The sequence below is a fragment of the Bombina bombina genome, chromosome 9 (genome assembly GCF_027579735.1).
Source record: "Bombina bombina isolate aBomBom1 chromosome 9, aBomBom1.pri, whole genome shotgun sequence".
In the NCBI taxonomy this organism is placed as follows: Eukaryota; Metazoa; Chordata; class Amphibia; order Anura; family Bombinatoridae; genus Bombina; species Bombina bombina.
Genome location: NC_069507.1, coordinates 39,902,579 through 39,923,053, shown reverse-complemented (window position 1 = coordinate 39,923,053; position 20,475 = coordinate 39,902,579). Strand labels below are relative to the sequence as shown.

At 35.5% G+C, this 20,475-nt stretch overlaps 1 protein-coding gene across 2 annotated transcripts in view; it reads right to left on the bottom strand.

The window, feature by feature from the left end:
• LOC128639840 (LIM domain-binding protein 3-like) overlaps window positions 1-20,475 on the bottom strand; it is an 84,570-nt gene that overhangs the window by 36,709 nt on the left and 27,386 nt on the right. For both annotated transcript variants that reach the window (XM_053692044.1, XM_053692043.1), the window contains exons 4-5: window positions 15,837-15,884; window positions 9,869-10,008 (exon numbers count right to left, since the gene is read on the bottom strand). In XM_053692044.1, coding sequence (XP_053548019.1) covers window positions 9,869-10,008; window positions 15,837-15,884 — 188 coding nt within the window. The remainder of the gene's footprint in view (window positions 1-9,868; window positions 10,009-15,836; window positions 15,885-20,475) is intronic.

Here is a 20,475-nt window from a genome sequence, read left to right as displayed (position 1 = left end):
CCGCTGTTCAATACAAAGAGAGCCAAAGAGAAGCTCTCTCTGCATCGGTAACTCTGCCTGTCTATTTCTGCACTTCCCCACTCGTGGGGCATGCAGAAATAGCGTGATCTCACTACTTTTAGCGAGATCGCAGCAGAGAGAGGCCCGGGACAGCAGCGTCGTACAGGGTACGGCGCTTGTCGTTAAGGGGTTAATATAACCGTGCTGGTTATGCAAAACTGGAGAATGGGTTATAAAGGGATTATCTATCTTTTTAAACAATAAGAATTCTGGAGTAGACTGTCCCTTAAAGCCAGTGGTCTCTGGGCACCTCCATTAGAGCCTGGGTATTCCTGGGCCACGACACAAGTCTGTATTTTATACCGACAAAAGAAAAAGCGGCAGTCTGTGATTTACTGTATAAAGTGAAAGTGAAGTTATAACATGATACAAATACCGGGACGGGTGTATTATTAATGCTGTAATCATATACCTGCTGAACGGGCCACAGAAGAGAGGTCAGAGGAAACTTACACACAGCAGTCAAACACTGCATGCAAAGCAACTTTTTAAAATCCTTTAAAACTGACTTTTTTATTACTATCTATCTATCTTTCTATCAATCAATCAATCAATCAATCAATCAATCAATCAATCAATCAATCAATCTATCTATCAATCATCTATCTATCTATCTATTTATCTATCTATCTATCTATCTATCTATCTATCTATCTATCTACAGTCATCCTCAAAAATATTTGCCCCCTGCATTTCTGTCAGATAATGCACCACTTCATCCAGAAAATTGTTGCAATTACAAATGTTTAGGCATTCTCGTGTTTATTTCTTTTGTTTGTATTGGTATGACACAAAAAAGTGGAGAAAAAAACTCCAATTCTGACACATTCCACGCAAAACTCCAAAAATGGAATGGACAAAATTATTGGCACCTTCTCAAAATTGTAAGAAATAATTGCATTCCAAGTTTGTGATGCTCCTGTAATTTGTAATTAAACTCACCTGTATTAATTAACAGGTGCTGACAATATAGAAATCACAAGGCAACCAGTTAACTCAACTTTTAAGTTGTGTGTGACCCAAAGCACGCGTAAAAAAGAAATGGTTTAAGACAAAGCGCTGGAGAGTACTGAACTGGCCAGCAATGAGTCCAGATCTCAATCCCATAGAGCAACAAACAAACAAAAGAAATAAACACGAGAATGCCTAAACATTTGTAATTGCAACAATTTTCTTGGTGAAGTGGTGCATTATCTGACAGAAATGCAAGGGGACAATATTTTTAGCCATGACTCTATCTATCTATCTATCTATCTATCTATCTATCTATCATCTATCTATCATCTATTCTTTATTACTATCTATCTATCTATCTATCTATCTATCTATCTATTTATAGTTTTTGCTAACCAGTTTTTCTCAGTTTAGTGATGAATGATGTAAAGATAATCCCAAATGTCCTTCTATAAAAACGCATGTGTCAAACTGAAAACTAATACCATGATGTGTTTGTTGATGGTATTTGTGTCTAATGCATTAGTCACAGCATTTTCTTGGGATGAAGCAATTGATTTTAGCACTTAGATAATTACCTTTTTTAGCGATATGTAGCAAGCCGTATTATGGGCACAGACGTAATAGAATCAGTAAGTAAGACTACCAAGCTATATATATACAGTATATACAGTGTATGTGTGTGTATAACAGGAACAAGTTTAAAGGGATAGAAAACACCAAAAATGTTATTGTTTAAAAAGCTAGATAATCCCTTTATTACCCATTCACCAGTTTTGCATAACTAACACAGTTATATTAATACACGTTTTACTGTGATTACCTTGTATCTAAGCCTCTGCAGACTGCTCCTTATCTCAGTTACATTAATATACCTTTTACCTCTGTGATTACCTTGTATCTAAGCTTCTGCAGACTGCCCCCTTATCTCAGCTCTTTTGACAGACTTGCATTTTAGGTAATAAGTACTGACTCTTAGGTAACTCCACGTGCATAAGCACAATGTTATTTATATGAAACACATAACCTAACTCCCTCTAGCTGTGAAAAACCGTCAAATGCATTCAGAAAAGAGGCGGCCTTCAGGGGCTTAGAAATTAGCATATGAGCCTACTAAGGTTTAGCTTTCAACTTAGAATACCAAGAGAACAAAGCAAATTTGATGATAAAAGTAAATTTGAAAGTTGTTTAAAATGACATGCCCTATCTGAATCATGAACGTTTAATTTAGACTTTACTATCCCTTTAATTTAATACTTACTAGAATTTTCAGCCCTATACAAATATTCAGATGCAGCTCTAGAGATTACAAAGCTGCAGACCAAATTCAGTAATGTGCCAGCTGTTTATTTAGATTTGGTTAACTTGTTGCTGGCACAAAAAAAAAAAGGAGTTAAAGTGTCAGTAAACCTAAAAAATAATGTTATATAATTCTGCACATAGTGCATAATTATATAGCATTATTTTAGTGCTATCATTATTAAACCTTTTTTTTCCATTTTAATTTTTTTAAAATATGCCTGTTTTACAGACCCGCTCTCTGCTCTCTGCTGAGCGGGTCTGTTTTTTTTACACAGCGCATCGGGCCAGCTGTATAGTCACAGCCCGGCCCGACTGCGCCATAACATTAAGTGCAGCTCGCTCCTGCTGTCAGACAGAGCAGGAGCGAGCTGCACTTAGTCTTATAGCGCGGTCGGGCCGGGCTGTGACTATACAGCTGGCCCGATGCGCTGTGTAAAAAAAACAGACCCGCTCAGCAGAGAGCGGGTCTGTAAAACATAGGCTGACCATATTGCCGCTTTAAAAAGGGACACATATGAAAAATACATATGTCAGGGCTGTTTTCAGGGCTGTTTAAAGAAATGTTTTGTATAAGTACCCTGACATATGTATTTTTCATATGTGTCCCTTTTTAAAGCGGCAATATGGTCAGCCTAGTAAAACAGGAATATTTTTAAAAAATTAAAATGGAAAAAAAGGTTTAATAATGATAGCACTAAAATAATGTTATATAATTATGCACTATGTGCAGAATTATATAACATTATTTTTTAGGTTTACTGTCCCTTTAACACAAACTGCACTTGTGCATCACTAAGTTCTTACTGGCTAAAATAATTTGAAGTTGTTTGATTTATTGAATTGTCTGAATGTCAATTAAATAGGGATGCATGTCTGCAAATGTAAGCTTTAAGTTACTTATCATTGACTTATGTTATTAGACTATTCTGGGATGGAGAGGTTTGTGACTCAATCAGGGAGATCAGGGGGGGGGAGTTCAGTGAACTTTTGGGAGGAGTTACGATAAAAATAGGGTGGAATTTGATGGGATTGGGTGTGGTTAGTCAGATTAGATCAATAGGTGGATGTTAAATATGGTTTTGAGAGGCCCTTAAACAAGTGAATACCTAATTGGTAACCTGCTTAACCCTATGGTTGAGCTTTCCCTAAAATTTTATATGGAAAACACAGTTCCACTGTTGACTGTTCCATAACTGAAATCAATCAAATCTTTCTACTATACACTGAATTTAGAATATATGTAAAGAGGAGGAACATTTGTTTAATAAATTACTCAAAATTAATGTCATAATGGGGGTTGTAGTTTTTTTTACGATATGTGGTACAATATACAGCTTGTTATTGTTTTAGTGAGCTATAAACTATTTAAAGCAACAGTAAAGTCAAAATTAAACGTTCATGATTCAGACAGAGCATACAATTAAAACAAATATCCAATTTACTTCAGTCAAATTTGCAAAAACACAACCATCTCCTTTTTAGGTTATGGATGGTGCTGTGTCTAAAGCTATATGTGTATGTGTACATGTACGTACGTGAATGCATATGGAAAATTGCCATTGAAAATGTATAGCGAAGAACTAAATAAAGAACGCCACTGTTTGAGCAGAATTGTTTCACTCAATTGGCTTTGTGCTCAAGTGTAATGGGAGAATAAAAATCTGTTATCTGAGGGAAATTACGTATCCGTGATGCAAATACTATAGCGTGTACTATTCCACAGTGAACAAATACATATTAATCCTTTTCTTGTAATCTAAGTGCGCAAATGAAAGCGTTATAGAGTTCTCTTCGGCAATGCTAGCACCGCATACCGCATTTTTGTGCTTAAAGGGACAGTCTACACTTTAGTGATCTTGAAGTTTTACCTTAGATGAAGCTACAAATAGCTTCCTGCGCCCCTGTCTATATCACGCTGCAGGAACAGTAGAGAAGTTATTTTAAAATTACTATTGTTTCTGGCAACTTTGAAAGGGCTGCCAAGCTCCGCCCACTGATCACATCACAATCTGGGCTACATCTAAGCACTCTGCTGAATAGCATTGACAGTCTGTTGAATCCAACTAGTGAGCCTTTTGTGACTGGACGCCATATGCAGCCCAGATCATAATGTCATAAGCGGGCTGAGTTTGGCATCCATTTCAAACTGGCCACAAACAATATTCATTTTAAAATACCTTTTTTATCATTCCTGCTGCACGATATAGAAAAGGTGCAGAAGACTATTTGCAGCTTAATCTAAGGTAAGACTTTAAAATGACCAAGGTGTAGACTGTCCCTTTGACTTGTAACCTGGCTATAGTTTTCTAGGGACACCAGTGTTAAAATAAATGTTCAATAATTAATTTTCACATTTATTTTGACATTAGATGTCTCTTTAATAGCTTCACATCTTAGTGTAATTTAGAAAGCTGTAATTATATTCTTATTATATTAGTTAGGGACTAAGGCAACTAAGTATATGCACAATATGGTTATTATGATTAAATCATCAGCAAATCCCAATGAATAATTTAACACAGTAAAATATAGATTTTCAGCGTCTGCTATCTTATATATTAATCAGGAAACAATGAATGGCTTGATAAATAATTCAGGAAGTAATGGAAGCCTGATAAGCAAATCAGGAATGCCAGAAAGTTTTTTATTTTATTTATGGAAATAAAGTGAAAGTGAACTACAACATTTTTTCAAATAGTAAAATAGGGTTGCATCTACTGTTACTTCCATCAACTGGTGTTGCCCAAACCGCCCCTAACTAGAGTTCACACTCTTTGACTACCCTCTAGGTCAGTGTTTCTCAACCGTGGTCCTCAAGTACCCCCAACATGCCAGATTTGCATTATAGCTGAGCCAGTGCACAGGTGAAATAATCAGCTGGTCAGTAACCATGGTTACTAACCTGATCTCACCCATCAAATGATAATTTCATCTGTGCACTAGTTCAGCTATAATAAAAAACCTGACCTGTTGGGGGTACTTGAGGATTGCAGTTGAAAAACAATGCTCTATGTAACAGCTCAGAAAATAAATTGTCTGTAATAAAATATACCAGATCAACCAGTCATCCTGCCCATGTTACATCCTACTTAACCACATAACACCTCCTACCCTGCCCATCATGACTTTACCTAGCGGACAGCAAAGAGGCTCCCAGAGTCAGTCTAAGCACCTTAGTCCCAAATTAGAAGGGGGAAATGTTGAAAGTTATAATATATTATGATGCGGAAGGCTCAACTGCAGAACAGTGACTGTAGGGAAGAGTGGCTGTATGTGGAAGTAAATAAACACATTGTTGGATATTCTTATCCCTTAGTTAAAGGGCCATCAATTACAGTTGAATTGCATAATCAACTAATGTATATTAAAAAACACAATTCATTAGCAATTACTCTGAATTTTAAATGATAAGTACAAGGATTTTAAAAATCACCAACTCATATGTGTACACACTGTGAACTTTTGCACATGCTCAGTAGGAGCTGGTGTCTCAGAAAGTGTGCATAGAAAAAGACAGAGCATAATTTAATAATGGAAGTAAATTGTATTTTTTTTAATTGCATGCTGTATCTGAATTATGCCAGTTTTCTTTTTCCTATAAATGGACAATCTAGTCAAAATTAAACAAAATTGAACTTTCATGATTCAGATAGGACATGTAATTTTAAAAAACTTTCTTATTTACTTTTATCATCAAATTTGCTTTGTTCTCTTGGTATTCTTAGTTGAAAGCTAAACCTAGGTAGGCTCATGTGCTAATTTCTAAGCCCCTGAAGGCCGCCTCTTATATGAATGCATTTGACAGTTTTTCACAGCTAGAGGGAATTAGTTCAGGTGTGTCATATAGATAACATTGTGCTCGCTCCCGTGGCTAAAATGCAAGTCTGTCAAAAGAACTGAGATAAGCGGGCAGTCTGTAGAGAAACAGTGTTTGTTATAGAAAACTGGGGAATGGGTAATAAAGGGATTATCTATCTTTTTAAACAATAACAATTTTCAAGTAGACTGTCCCTTTAAGTGTTAAAGTCATTTAATCTTTTATCGTTAAAAATCCCCTATACTTTAATGGTGAATTTGAGAAGCTCTTTTAAAGACTTACATTAAAGCCCATTATTTGATTTAGTGCCATCTCTAAGGGCATCCATGCTGTCTGAAACTGGTAGGAAAACCTGATACAGGCTCCAAGTCCAAAGCAAAATTTGCAATATGAATCCACTGCAATTCTGGAGTTGTAGGTCAGGTACAAAAAATGGTGTCATACAGTGTGCTCAGTCCTCCTATTGCTATAATATGATAATGGTATTATGGAGATAACACAAACAAGGCAGTTGGTGCATTTAGTGTTCTAACCTCTTATAGAAGTGAATAGTAATGCCTTTACTTGCATTTCTTATGAGCAAAAGAGAAATAAGCACCTTTATGCCACCTAGTGGAATATGACTGAAGTTGCGCTTGGAAAATAAAAATCACAGCTATTTAGTACTTCTACATATAAGAATGGATGCTAAGCCCTCTGTTTCATTGTAGTTCATCTATAACTGTCCCCAAATGGCCTTAGCAAGAGAGATCAGGAAATTAAAAAAAGAGGCTTTTTAAAATCTAGGATAAGATTGTTGCAACATGACAGCTTCCATTACTAAAATGAAAACGAACATTTAAATGTATTTCTTAAAAAGGTATACCGTAAAAATAATAATAAAAACATCTGCTTATTAATCTTTGCTTTGAATACAATATTATGTCTAGGGCCACATCATTGTATTGAGAATATCAGCATCTCCTTGATAACTGTAAGGTATCTGTGTTATCTGACTGTAAACACTCCTTGCTATCCTAACTGCACTTTCTGTACCTGCCTATTGTATCAGCTTGAAAATGTCCTGTTAAACTACTTGTGTCATTTCTTTCCTGTATCTTCCTGGCCCTTACCTGTTTATTGTACAGTCCTGGAATTACCTTCCTGAAGTACCTTACTGACCATCACCTGCCTAAAGTACCTTACTGACCATCACCTGCCTAAAGTACTTTACTGACCATCACTTGCCTAAAGTACCTTACTGACCATCACCTGCCTAAAGTACTTTACTGATCATCACCTGCCTAAAGTAGCCTACTGACCATCACCTGCCTAAAGTACCTTACTGACCATCACCTGCCTAAAGTACCTTACTGATCATCACCTGCCTAAAGTACTTTACTGACCATCACTAGCCTAAAGTAGCTTACTGACCATCACCAGCCTAAAATAGCTTACTGACCATCACCTGTCTAAAGTACCTTACTGACCATCACCTGCCTAAAGTACCTTACTGACCATCACCAGCCTAAAGTGCCTTACTAATCATCACCTGCCTAAAGTACTTTACTGACCATCACCAGCCTAAAGTGCCTTACTAATCATCACCTGCCTAAAGTACGTTACTGACCATCACCAGCCTAAAGTGCCTTACTAATCATCACCTGCCTAAAGTACTTTACTGACCATCACCAGCCTAAAGTGCCTTACTAATCATCACCTGCCTAAAGTACTTTACTGACCATCAAAAGCCTAAAGTGCCTTACTAATCATCACCTGCCTAAAGTAGCTTACTGACCATCACCTTCCTAAAGTACCTTACTGACCATCACCTGCCTAAAGTACTTAACTGTCCATCACCAGCCTAAAATAGCTTACTGAACATCACCTGTCTTAAGTACCTTACTGACCATCACCTGCCTAAAGTAGCTTACTGACCATCACCTGCCTAAAGTACCTTACTGACCATCACCAGCCTAAAGTAGCTTACTGACCATCAACTGCCTAAAGTAGCTTACTGACCATCACCTGCCTAAAGTACCTTACTGACCATCACCAGCCTAAAGTACCTTACTGACCATCACCTGCCTAAAGTAACTTACTAACCATTGCCTGCCTAAAGTAGCTTACTGACCATCACCTGCTTAAAGTACCTTACTGACCATCACCTGCCTAAAGTAGCTTACTGATCATCACCTCCTAAAGTACCTTACTGACCATCACCTGCCTAAAGTACCTTACTAACAATCACCTGTCTAAAGTGCCTTACTGACCATCACTTGTCTAAAGTAGCTTACTGACCATCACCAGCCTAAACTACCTTACTGACCATCACCAGTCTAAAATGCCTTACTGACCATCACCTGTCTAAAGTACCTTACTGCCCATCACCTGCCTAAAGTACCTTACTGACCATCACCTGCCTAAAGTAGCTTACTGACCATCACCTGTCTAAAGTGCCTTACTGACCAGCACTTGTCTAAAGTGCCTTACTGACCAGCACCAGTCTAAAGTATCTTACTGATCATCACCAGCCTAAAGTACCTTACTGACCATCACCATGCTAAAGTAGCTTACTAACCATTATCTGTCTAGAGTGCCTTACTGACCATCAACATACTAAAGTAACTTACTGACCATCACCAACCTAAGGTAGCTTACTGAACATTACCTGCAGTGTCTAGAGTACCTTATTGACCATCACCTGTCTAAAGTGCCTTACTGACCATCAGCAGTCTAAAGTACCTTACTGATCATCACCTGTCTAAAGTGCCTTACTGACCATCAGCAGTCTAAAGTACCTTACTGATCATCACCTGTCTAAAGTGTCTTACTGGCCATCACCAGCCTAAAGTACCTTACTGACCATCACCTGTCTAAAGTTCCTTACTGTCCATTACCTTTCTAAAGTACCTTACTGACCATCAACATCCTAAAGTACCTTACTGACCATCACCAGCCTAAGGTAACTTACTGACCATCACCTGTCTAAAGTGCCTTACTGACCATTACCAGCCTAAAGTAGCTTACTGATCATCACCTGTCTAAAGTTCCTTACTGATCATCACCTGTCTGAAGTACCTTACTGACCATCACCTGTCTAAAGTGCCTTACTGACCATCACCAACCTAAAGTACCTTAGTGACCATCACCAGCCTATAGTAGCTTACTTCACAGTCATATAACTAAATAGTACCTCGTATATAGCATATTATTTGCTGAAAGATACTCTGTGAATTTTTTTTTGTTAATTAATACATTGAAATTTGATGATTTTACATATCTTTCCTTTTTAGTTCCAGACAAATTTGGATTCAGTCAGTGAAGACACTACATATATCACATTTGAGATCCTCAGTGAGAATACTTAGGCACTGTATTAAACATTAGCACTTTCTGAGGATGTATCCTTAGTGACCCAAAGTCACTTAGCTTTTATAATAGGAGCAAAAAAGAATAAAAATATGAGAGGGCACCATTAAAGGTTCATACTTATCTGGGATAGTTGTATAATTTTTTGGGGACTTTAATGGATGTTAATAATACTTTATTTTCTCAACAAATCATAATCTGAGAGAGATACAGAATTGGAGAAAGAGAGAAAGAAAAGAGATAAAATATGGGAGATAGAGAAAGAGAAAGTAGGAGAGATGGAAACGTAGAGAGAGAAAGAGAGAGCAAGAACAAAGGAGATTGAAAGAGAGAGTGTCAGAAAGAGAGATCTGTCTGATCATCACCATCTTATCTATGTCTTACCTTGGCTGGGTTGGTAAACTGAAGGTTTGATGCTGGCAGTGGTAACAACACGAGGCTTAGCAGCAGGAGTTTCACTCTGGCCTCCATAAGGAGTTGGACCTTTGCTGACTGTCATTGAGGAAAAGGATTGGCTAGAGGCACTAAAATCAAAAGCAAATTATTTAACCAGATAAAGAGGCACAAACATTAGTAACGTTTTAAGTTTTACTGTTATCAATATTTACAGCAGAACATCAGTTTGAAGAAGAGGGTTACAAATAAAGTTGCACACTCAGAGCACTCTCAGAAGAAGATACAGCCAGTCATCCAATCAAGAACAGCATATTGCATATGATCCTATTGCATATTATCGCATCACAGTCCCTATCCATAGCCCCATCTGGAGTAGCACAAGCACAATTTAGCTACATGAATTTATCCCTTTTAAATGTATTCCCAAAGATTACTTTTACCTGCTGGGGTGTATTAAATTGTTTACAGATACGTTACCTTTATTTTGTCATTTAAAACAGCCAATTTTGCCTGTAGAAACCACTGCCTATACTGAAAATGTCAGTACTGCTTTAATGGGTACAGGGAAAAAAAAGAAACCTGCCGTGTTTTAGGCGATGCACCTTCTGACTGGCTGTATCTACTTCCTCAAAAATATGCAGATTTGAGAGGCAATCATAGATGCCCGAAAAATACTTTCTTGATATTATACAATGGAAAACTAAGCATAGGCTATAAAACAATAAACCAACTAACCTTTTAGGTGCAAAATTCACAAGCGTATTTTGATAGTAAAAAATTGTCATTCTATACATGTCATTTATTATCATTACCTGTCAGTGTTCCCGAAAGTGTACACAAATAATGTTGTAATGTGATTATAAACTATAAAAGACTATGTCACCATTGTTAGCATAAGCAAATAACGCGTCACAACCAATATCTTCTATATTGACATAAGCCAATATGTTTGCTTTCATAGCAGCAGGGCATTCTGGGTACTGACATGCAAATACCATGCTCTTATAGCCTTGTATCAAAATATAGCACAGCAAATAACACAACATTGAATTCTGGGAAACACAAGCCCTGATCATTAGAAGTAAACAGAGGCGGAAAATCATGCTTTTTATACAGCAAGTTAATCATGTCAAAATGATTGTTTTGTTGCAAAAAAATGTAGGACTAAAAATGTTCAAACCTTTGTGAAGAAATAACATAAAATACATCCCAGTCTAATTATTTGTGTGCACAATGTTATTACTGTATATCTATACACTATATTGTAGTTACTAAAATGACGCTGGGCTGGAAAAATACAAATATACTTTGTAAAATACTTCAATATTTATAACACAGATTTGAAATTCAAATTTTATGGGTAGCATTGTTTAGAAGAATTAACTAAGTGCCTTACTACAGTACGAGCACAAAGAGATGGAGTACAACAGTGATTTAGTTTTAGAATTCATTGTAACATGATTTATGTGCTTGTTTTGTCTTTTTAAAAATGATGTATATTAACAGAAATTCCAGCACTTAAGGGACAGCATAGTCAAAACTAAACTTTCTCATTTAAAGATCATAGAAATTATATATTTATTCTTTGTGGTTTAAGACAGAGACATTTCTGTGTTCAATGACAACTGAGATTACAGTTTATAGAAGGTAATAGAGACAAAAACTAAATCTAATTGGCACTATATAATATAGATAGATATGACAGAGAGTGTAATACTATGCAAATGAAGGAAACTATGGTAAAGATTTAGTTCTATTTTTTTCTTATTTTATTTGTAATGCTGAATTTTATGTAAATTGTGCCTTTATCTTTGTTTCCTAGCTTATATGAAAACCAATTCATATATATATATATATATATATATATATATATATATATATATTAAAAACGTTCACAATTCAGATAAAACATGCAATTTTAAAACACTTTCCATTTACTTCTGTTTTCAAATTTTCTTTGTTTTCTTGTTTCTTTTGTTAAAATGCATATCTAGATAGCTTCAGAGAATGTGTATTTTGCAACTGTTTTTGCAACAATGTTTGTAGGAATGTTATACATTGTTGCAAACACTGCTGCTATAGAATGCTAAATACATGTTTCCACTCTTCAGCCTTCAAAGGTTTACACTTCAACAATGGATACCAAGTAAAAAAAGCAATTTTGATTTTAGAAGTTTGAAATCTTAATTGTGAAAATTTAATTTTGACTTTACTGTCCCTTTAATGCTTTAAAATGTACTCAAGGTTTGCTTCCAAATCTAATTTTGTTTAAGTGGAGGGCCCCCAGAGTATATATATCAGTTTTAAAGGGACAGTCTACACCTTAGTCATCTTAAAGTCTTACCTTAAGTTAAGCTGCAAATATCCTCCTGCTCCCTTTCTATATCATGCAGCAGGAGCAGTAAAAATGTTATTTTAAAATGAATATTGTTTCTGGTCACTTTGAAATGGCTGCCAAGCTCCGCCCACTGATGACATCATGATCTGGGCTGCATCTAAGCACTCTGCTGAATAGCATTGACAGTCTGTTGTATCCAATTAGTGAGTCTTTTGTAACTAGTGAAACCTTTAATGCAGCCCAGATTGTGATGTCATCAGTGGGCGGAGCTTGGCAGCCATTTCAAAGTGACCAGAAACAATATTCATTTTAAAATAACTTTTTTACTGTTCCTGCTGCATGATATATAACAGGTGCAGGAGGCTAATTGCAGCTTAATCTAAGGTAAGACTTTAAGATGACTAAGGTGTAGACTGTATCTTTAAGCTCTACTTTTCATTTTAGAGTATATATACAAAATCAATGTTTTTTTCTGATATAGGTGACATAAGAAGAAAATTATTAGAATCAGGAATTTACTCTAGAGAATTTGTTGTATTATTGTGCTGTTTTGAAAATATGCTGACACGATAAAGTGAAGCATTAGATTACACACTTTAATCTCATGTGAAACAGCGCAGATTATTTTGTTATTGCTGATAATAAAAAATAAGTAAGGTAAAAATATAACTTTACCTGTCATCTCATACGGATTACACACATAAAAGTGACCATATCCTGATTCTTTAACTAAATGACTGTTTAATCCATCTGTTTGTATCTTTTTAGAAACATCAGTCTATAGCTTTTAAGATGTTTCTTAATGTGAATGATTGAATTTAAGTGAATATTAACCTATACCACTAGGTAAAGTAACACAACAAACAGGCTACAATAATTATTATTGATAATGTGTATACAAATATGTACTGTATGTTTAAAAATCTAATAATCAAAGGGACATTGTGGTGAAAATGTTTTTATCATTTTATTTTTAATTAAAAAGATGAATAAATAATAATTAATACAAAAAGTAATACTATGGGTTAGATTACAAGTCGAGTACTATTTAGCGCTCCTGTTCGAAGTAATATTTTTGTACGCATATTACAAGTTGTGATGAAAAAGTTTGTGCATGAGCAAAACGTCCTAACCAACGGACTTTGCATTTTATGACGTGTTAACTTATTCTCCTCATAGACTTCAATGGAGAGAGCAGAAGAAAAAACCTAACACATCACTTGAACGCAAATCCATCAGGAGTTATTAATATTTCACATTCCAATGTTCTTCACATACATCATCACCTATACCTATGTATCTATTCCTATAGATATATATTTTACATTAACATTATTTACATATGTATATAGAAATTTATATTTAATAATAATAAAAAAAAAAATCTATGTGAAGAACATAGGAATGTAAAATATGTGTAACATGATTTGTGTTTCACACTTTAGGTCTAATATGGTGTTGGGTTAGTGCACATGAAGAATTTATAGATACTGTAATATATATATATTCTATGAATTATTTAGATTGTTTTACAGTGTCTATAATAATTTTTAATAATTATTAATATTTTTTAATATTTAATATTTGAAGAAAGAGCTTTAATATTACCAATTCTTCAATTGCACTAGTACAACACTGTGTTAGACCTAAAGCAAAAAACCCGAAGCACGTTGCACATATTTTACATTCCTATGTTCTTTATATAGAAAATGTTTTAATTTTTATTATTAAATATATATATATTATTATGTTAGCGTAATATATATATATACCAATATATCTATAGGAATAGATATATAGGTATAAATAAATATGTAATTACAATAAAAATAACATATTCTTGTATGTGAAGAGCATTGAAATGTTAAATATAAACTGTAAATATACAGTTAAACACATACATATATATATATATATATATATATATATATATAAACACACAGGAGAGCACTCTCACTTGCAAAAGCCAGGTAGCCAGGGTACTAGTAACAAATTGAATACAAGTAACAAAAGCTTGCACTTGCTGGTCTTATTTCAAAACACACTTTACTGTAACGTTTCGGAGACAGAGTATCCCCTTCCTCAGACCAGGATACTCTGTCTCCGAAACGTTACAGTAAAGTGTGTTTTGAAATAAGACCAGCGAGTGCAAGATTTTGTTACTTATATATATATATAAACTTATATATAATATATATATAAATGCATACATACACATATTTAGACATGTATATGTATGTATATATACAATATAGCCCTTTGCAGTCAAACACCTTGTCATATACCAAATACCTTTGGGCAATTATAATTTATCTATTTAAATATTTTTATAAATAATTTTTTATCAGCTAGTGTCTATATGAGTGTAACTTTATCTATGTTGTGTTTAGTGCAACGTTTTTTACGCACTACCCTTTTTGCAATCATATTTACTTTCAACTTGTAAGACGAGCGCTCTTTCTGTTGCGCTCATGCACATACATTAGCTCACCACTTGTAATCTAGCCCTATATGTTTACATTTTGTCTATCTTGATAATTAAAATAAAGTTCTTCTTGACATTGTTAGTGTAGGACATTAACTAACCTGGTAAACAGACAACCATTATTCAGATCTTTTCCATAGATAATGTTTGGGTAACAATGCGTTCATTCCCATGCACTTGAGTATACAGATGCTGCCAATATTATCACAATGAGGTGTCACGCACCACATTTTTATTCTAGCTAAATACACTTCTGTCTTGTTTTTTCTCTTTCCTTTCTGATTTTTTTGTTCATTTCTCCTGATGTCTTATAATCATTTTTTTAACTTTATCCATTTATCTTTTGTTATCCATTTATTTCTCTGCTTACCATATCATTGTCCATTCTTTGTCCACCAGTTCCTTCTCTACTCATTCCTTCAGACTTACAGTTAAAACCCTTATTCTGTTTTCTGCCTTCCTATGTCTATACTCATCAGGGCACTGCTTTTACACCATTAGCAAATGTGAAGTTATGTGAGCTAAGGGACTATAAAAACATCTCGGGAGTGAGCACAATATTATCTATATGGCCCACATGAACTAGCAGTCTCTTGTGAAAAGCTAATAAAAAGCATGTGATAAGAGGCTGTCTGTAGTGGCTTAGAAACAGGCAGAGATTTAGAGGTTTAAATGTTATAAAGTCTATTAATATAACAATGTTGGTTGTGCAAAGTTGGGGAATGGGTAGTAAAGACATTATCTATATTTTTAAACAATAACAATTTGGGTGTTGACTGTCCCTTTAAATTCTGCTCAATCCTATCTAAACGATTTGGACTTTGTTGGCCATCACATCAGATCTCAATGGCAATGTCTTCACCTTTATGACAGATCATTCTACTTGCTACTTACATTGACACTGTGTAAAGCAGTTGCAGATTTGCTTTGTAGCTTGATCAGCACACAGCAGTGCACAAGCCAGATGTGTGATGATGTTGGCTACATCTGTACATCAGTAAACATACAGCATTATCCAGCAAGTCATCATGAGTTGAGTTTTGGGTTTATACCATACAGAATCAGACTCTCTTAGTGACAGATCTGTTAGATTTTCTTGTACTAATTACACATACTCAGGTGGTCATCAGTACCTCAGTTTTGACTGGTAGCTGGAAGAAAATGAAGCTTGTTGCTGATGGCTAGAAAATGGAAAAGAAATGTTGTCTGTGTTACAAGTGTTGTTACAATGGGTTTGGGATACAGCTACCCACAGTTGGTTGTAGATAATATAGTGTAAAATCATACAAACATCACCAAAAACACACAGTTAAATGTTAAATACAGCTGGAATTCTTGACAAAATCTAAAAGTTTAAATGTATCATTGAACCATAATGTTTTCTTAACATTTGCCCTTTATTGTTTTTTAGAATAGTTTAGGAAACAAGTTCACAAGCTGACATTCTTCTACTCCAAGATAAAATAGATATTACAAGGCTGAGTGCCTAAAGGTAAAGTACTAAATTCTAATTGGAAGCGAATGTAAAAAACAAAAACCCTTTGTGTCTATGTGAAGCTTAAAGTGATGGTAAACTCTCCCCTTTTTAAAATCAGATCTGGAATGTAAGTGCTATTTTAGATGGAGTTTAATTCATTAGCTGTAATGAAGATGCGCTATAACTTACTTTTTATTATAGATATGAAATTCAAATACTGCATGCTCCTCCGCCCACTTCAAAAGTAACATTTTCTGTGAGCTAACAGATTGAATTGTTGTCCAATCAGCGCTCTCCCCATATGGCACTTTTGTTGTAGCTAGAGCATTGATTGGAGAGTAATTCAATCATTTAGCTGACAGGAAAATTGACTTTTGAAGTGGGTGGTGTAACGTGGGGTATTTGAATTTCATATCTATATTAATAACTAAGTTATAGCGCATCTTCATTGCACATGATGAATAAAACTCCTAAAATAGCGCTTACATTCCAGATCTGATTTTAAAAAGGGGAGAGTTTACCATCACTTTAAGTGAACCATTTCCTCCTGAACTCTATAGCTTCTGGAGTGAGAATTGAGATGTAGAGCTAAGTTAGCAGTGAGCAGGGGGCGCACATTAAAAATTAAATCCTGCAGCCAATATAAATCACATTACGCTGCTTTCTGCATACAGCATCTTACAAATCGCCTATGTTTTCATATCCATTTGTTTTTCTATTAGGGTTATAAGTATTTTCAGTGTTTTGAGAAAAGCTGTGAGATCTGTAGTGCAAAAATCTTCACAGAATTATGCTGGGATCAGAGAGACAATTTCATATACGCCCATGTTCAGACCAACAACAATTACGCTTTGTATTTTGTACGGTTAAGTACAAATTTATTGATTTATTTTGCGCATCCGGTGTACTTAAATTATGATTTACACTGTGCATAGTTAATATGATTTATTCCTGTGTAAATTACCTACAAATGTTACATTTTGGAAAAAATACGATTTCTGGTGAATAATTTTGTTACAATTTTCGTTGCACCTTATCAATACAATTGTTCACTGCTTATTTTTGTTTAAATCATTTAAATGATTTGTTTTGTAGGGTGCTTAAAATATAAATTTTATAGTGCACTTAGCGAAACACCCTGTTTTCATAGTAAAAAGTGGCTTTAGAGCATTCTACCAGGGAAATAGAGAAGGACTGGCGAGCATTCTTTAATAAATCTCACCAATCCACAGACTTTTAGATCATTGGACCCATAGTAGAAAGTTGTGTTTAGCCTATTGCAGTTAAAACATTTTTTCTGTTCCCACTTTCATCTGGATAATGAGAAGAATAAAAAAAACATTATTCATGAATTATTTATGGTAATAAAACTGAAAACCAAACCAAATAAGTCCCTTGGCTAATAAAGAAAGCTGAAAAAATGACTATGTGCACAAAAAATACAAACAATGAAGCCAATGTAGGTATCAGTTTTCCTTCCCCCAAATTCACGGAGATACAAACAAACAATTGTGTTGGCAATTTAAGCATGTTTGTTTATAGTATATAATTAAATATAATGAGGGTACAACATAATGCATTTACAGTTAAGACCAAAGTTTAATCATAACTAAATCATAAAGTTGGAATCTACATTTCGTAAGCTAGTGAGATTGTGTGCATCACTGTATTTACTAATGGAAAACAATATATAATTACAGGTATATCATAATTTGCTGCAAACTCCTTAAAGGGATAGTCTAGTCAAAATTAAACTTTCATGATTGAGATAGAGCATGCAATTTTAAGCAACTTTCTAATTTACCCCTATTACACATTTTTCTTTGTTCTCTTGCTATCTTTATTTGAATGTAAGCTTACAAGCCAGCCCATTTTTTGTTCAGCACCTGGGTAGCGCTTGCCGATTGGTGGCTACATTTAAATTCCAATCAGAAAGGGCTACCCAGGTGCTGAACCAAAAATGGGCTGGCTCCTATGCGTACATTTCTGCTTTTTCAAATAAAGATAGCAAGATAACGAAGAACAATTGATAATAGGAGTAAATTAGAGAGTTGCTTAAAATTGCATGCTCTGAGGCCCATTTATCAAGCTCCGTATGGAGCTTGAGGGCCCGTGTTTCTGGCGAGTCTTCAGACTCGCCAGAAACAGCAGTTATGAAGCAGCGGTCTAAAGACCGCTGCTCCATAACCCTGTCTGCCTGCTCTGAGCAGGCGGACAGGTTTCGCCACAATTCAACCCAATCGAGTACGATCGGGTTGATTGACACCTCCCTGCTGGCGGCCCATTGGCTGCGAGTCTGCAGGGGGCGGCATTGCACCAGCAGCTCTTGTGAGCTGCTGGTGCAATGCTGAATACGGAGAGCGTATTGCTCTCCGCATTCAGCGAGGTCTTGCGGACCTGATCCACACTGTCGGATCAGGTCCGCAAGACCTTTGATAAATAGGCCCCTCTATCTGAATCATGAAAGTTATTTTTGACTAGACTATTCCTTTAAACATTACAAAAGATTTCAAAATATAAAGCTACACTCTAAACTGCAACACTGCTGTCAGATTCTTTCATATATTTCAGATATTTTAATTTTAATATTGGCTTTATTTCTTCTTCTACATAATTCTTGTTTACATATGTTCCATTGTCTACCATTCTTAAGATCTTTTCTATTAATTTTGACTGATGTACTGTAGATAATATTTATTTGTTTTACAGTTTTATTTTTGCATATATAAATCAAAGACTATTTTGAATATATGATAGAATAATTTATGTCCAGTGTAACGTGCATATTTCTTTATAAATAGTTTATAAGTCACAATATACCATTGAGTTTTTTTGATATTTGGCTCATATTTTTCTTTTGATAATAGCCAAAATACTTTTGGCTTTATATTGCTTTTTGATCAGGACAAAGTCCAAACTATCCAAACTATCTGTTAAGGTACATAGTGGAACAGTTACTTGAGTATATAAAATATAAATCATAAATAATGTCAAATAACCTACTGAATTGCATACCTTGCAGACTAAACAAATCTGAAGATATTAGTACCCTTACTATGAAAACACTTCTGTTTAAAGCAATTAATTACTTCTTATGTTACATTAACTCTATCTTCTATCTATCTTGCAATATATAAAAGGCAAGATGATTTAAGGATAAAACAACAAAACATGTGAAAGAACCACATTAAACAGTTACAGGGAGTGCAGAATTATTAGGCAAATGAGTATTTTGACCACATCATCCTCTTTATGCATGTTGTCTTACTCCAAGCTGTATAGGCTCGAAAGCCTACTACCAATTAAGCATATTAGGTGATGTGCATCTCTGTAATGAGAAGGGGTGTGGTCTAAGGACATCAACACCCTATATCAGGTGTGCATAATTATTAGGCAACTTCCTTTCCTTTGGCAAAATGGGTCAAAAGAAGGACTTGACAGGCTCAGAAAAGTCAAAAATAGTGAGATATCTTGCAGAGGGATGCAGCACTCTTAAAATTTCAAAGCTTCTGAAGCGTGATCATCGAACAATCAAGCCTTTCATTCAAAATAGTCAACAGGGTCGCAAGAAGCGTGTGGAAAAACCAAGGCGCAAAATAACTGCCCATGAACTGAGAAAAGTCAAGCGTGCAGCTACCAAGATGCCACTTGCCACCAGTTTGGCCATATTTCAGAGCTGCAACATCACTGGAGTGCCCAAAAGCACAAGGTGTGCAATACTCAGAGACATGGCCAAGGTAAGAAAGGCTGAAAGACGACCACCACTGAACAAGACACACAAGCTGAAACGTCAAGACTGGGCCAAGAAATATCTCAAGACTGATTTTTCTAAGGTTTTATGGACTGATGAAATGAGAGTGAGTCTTGATGGGCCAGATGGATGGGCCCGTGGCTGGATTGGTAAAGGGCAGAGAGCTCCAGTCCGACTCAGAGGCCAGCAAGGTGGAGGTGGAGTACTGGTTTGGGCTGGTATCATCAAAGATGAGCTTGTGGGGCCTTTTCGGGTTGAGGATGGAGTCAAGCTCAACTCCCAGTCCTACTGCCAGTTTCTGGAAGACACCTTCTTCAAGCAGTGGTACAGGAAGAAGTCTGCATCCTTCAAGAAAAACATGATTTTCATGCAGGACAATGCTCCATCACACGCGTCCAAGTACTTCACAGCGTGGCTGGCAAGAAAGGGTATAAAAGAAGAAAATCTAATGATATGGCCTCCTTGTTCACCTGATCTGAACCCCATTGAGAACCTGTGGTCCATCATCAAATGTGAGATTTACAAGGAGAGAAAACAGTACACC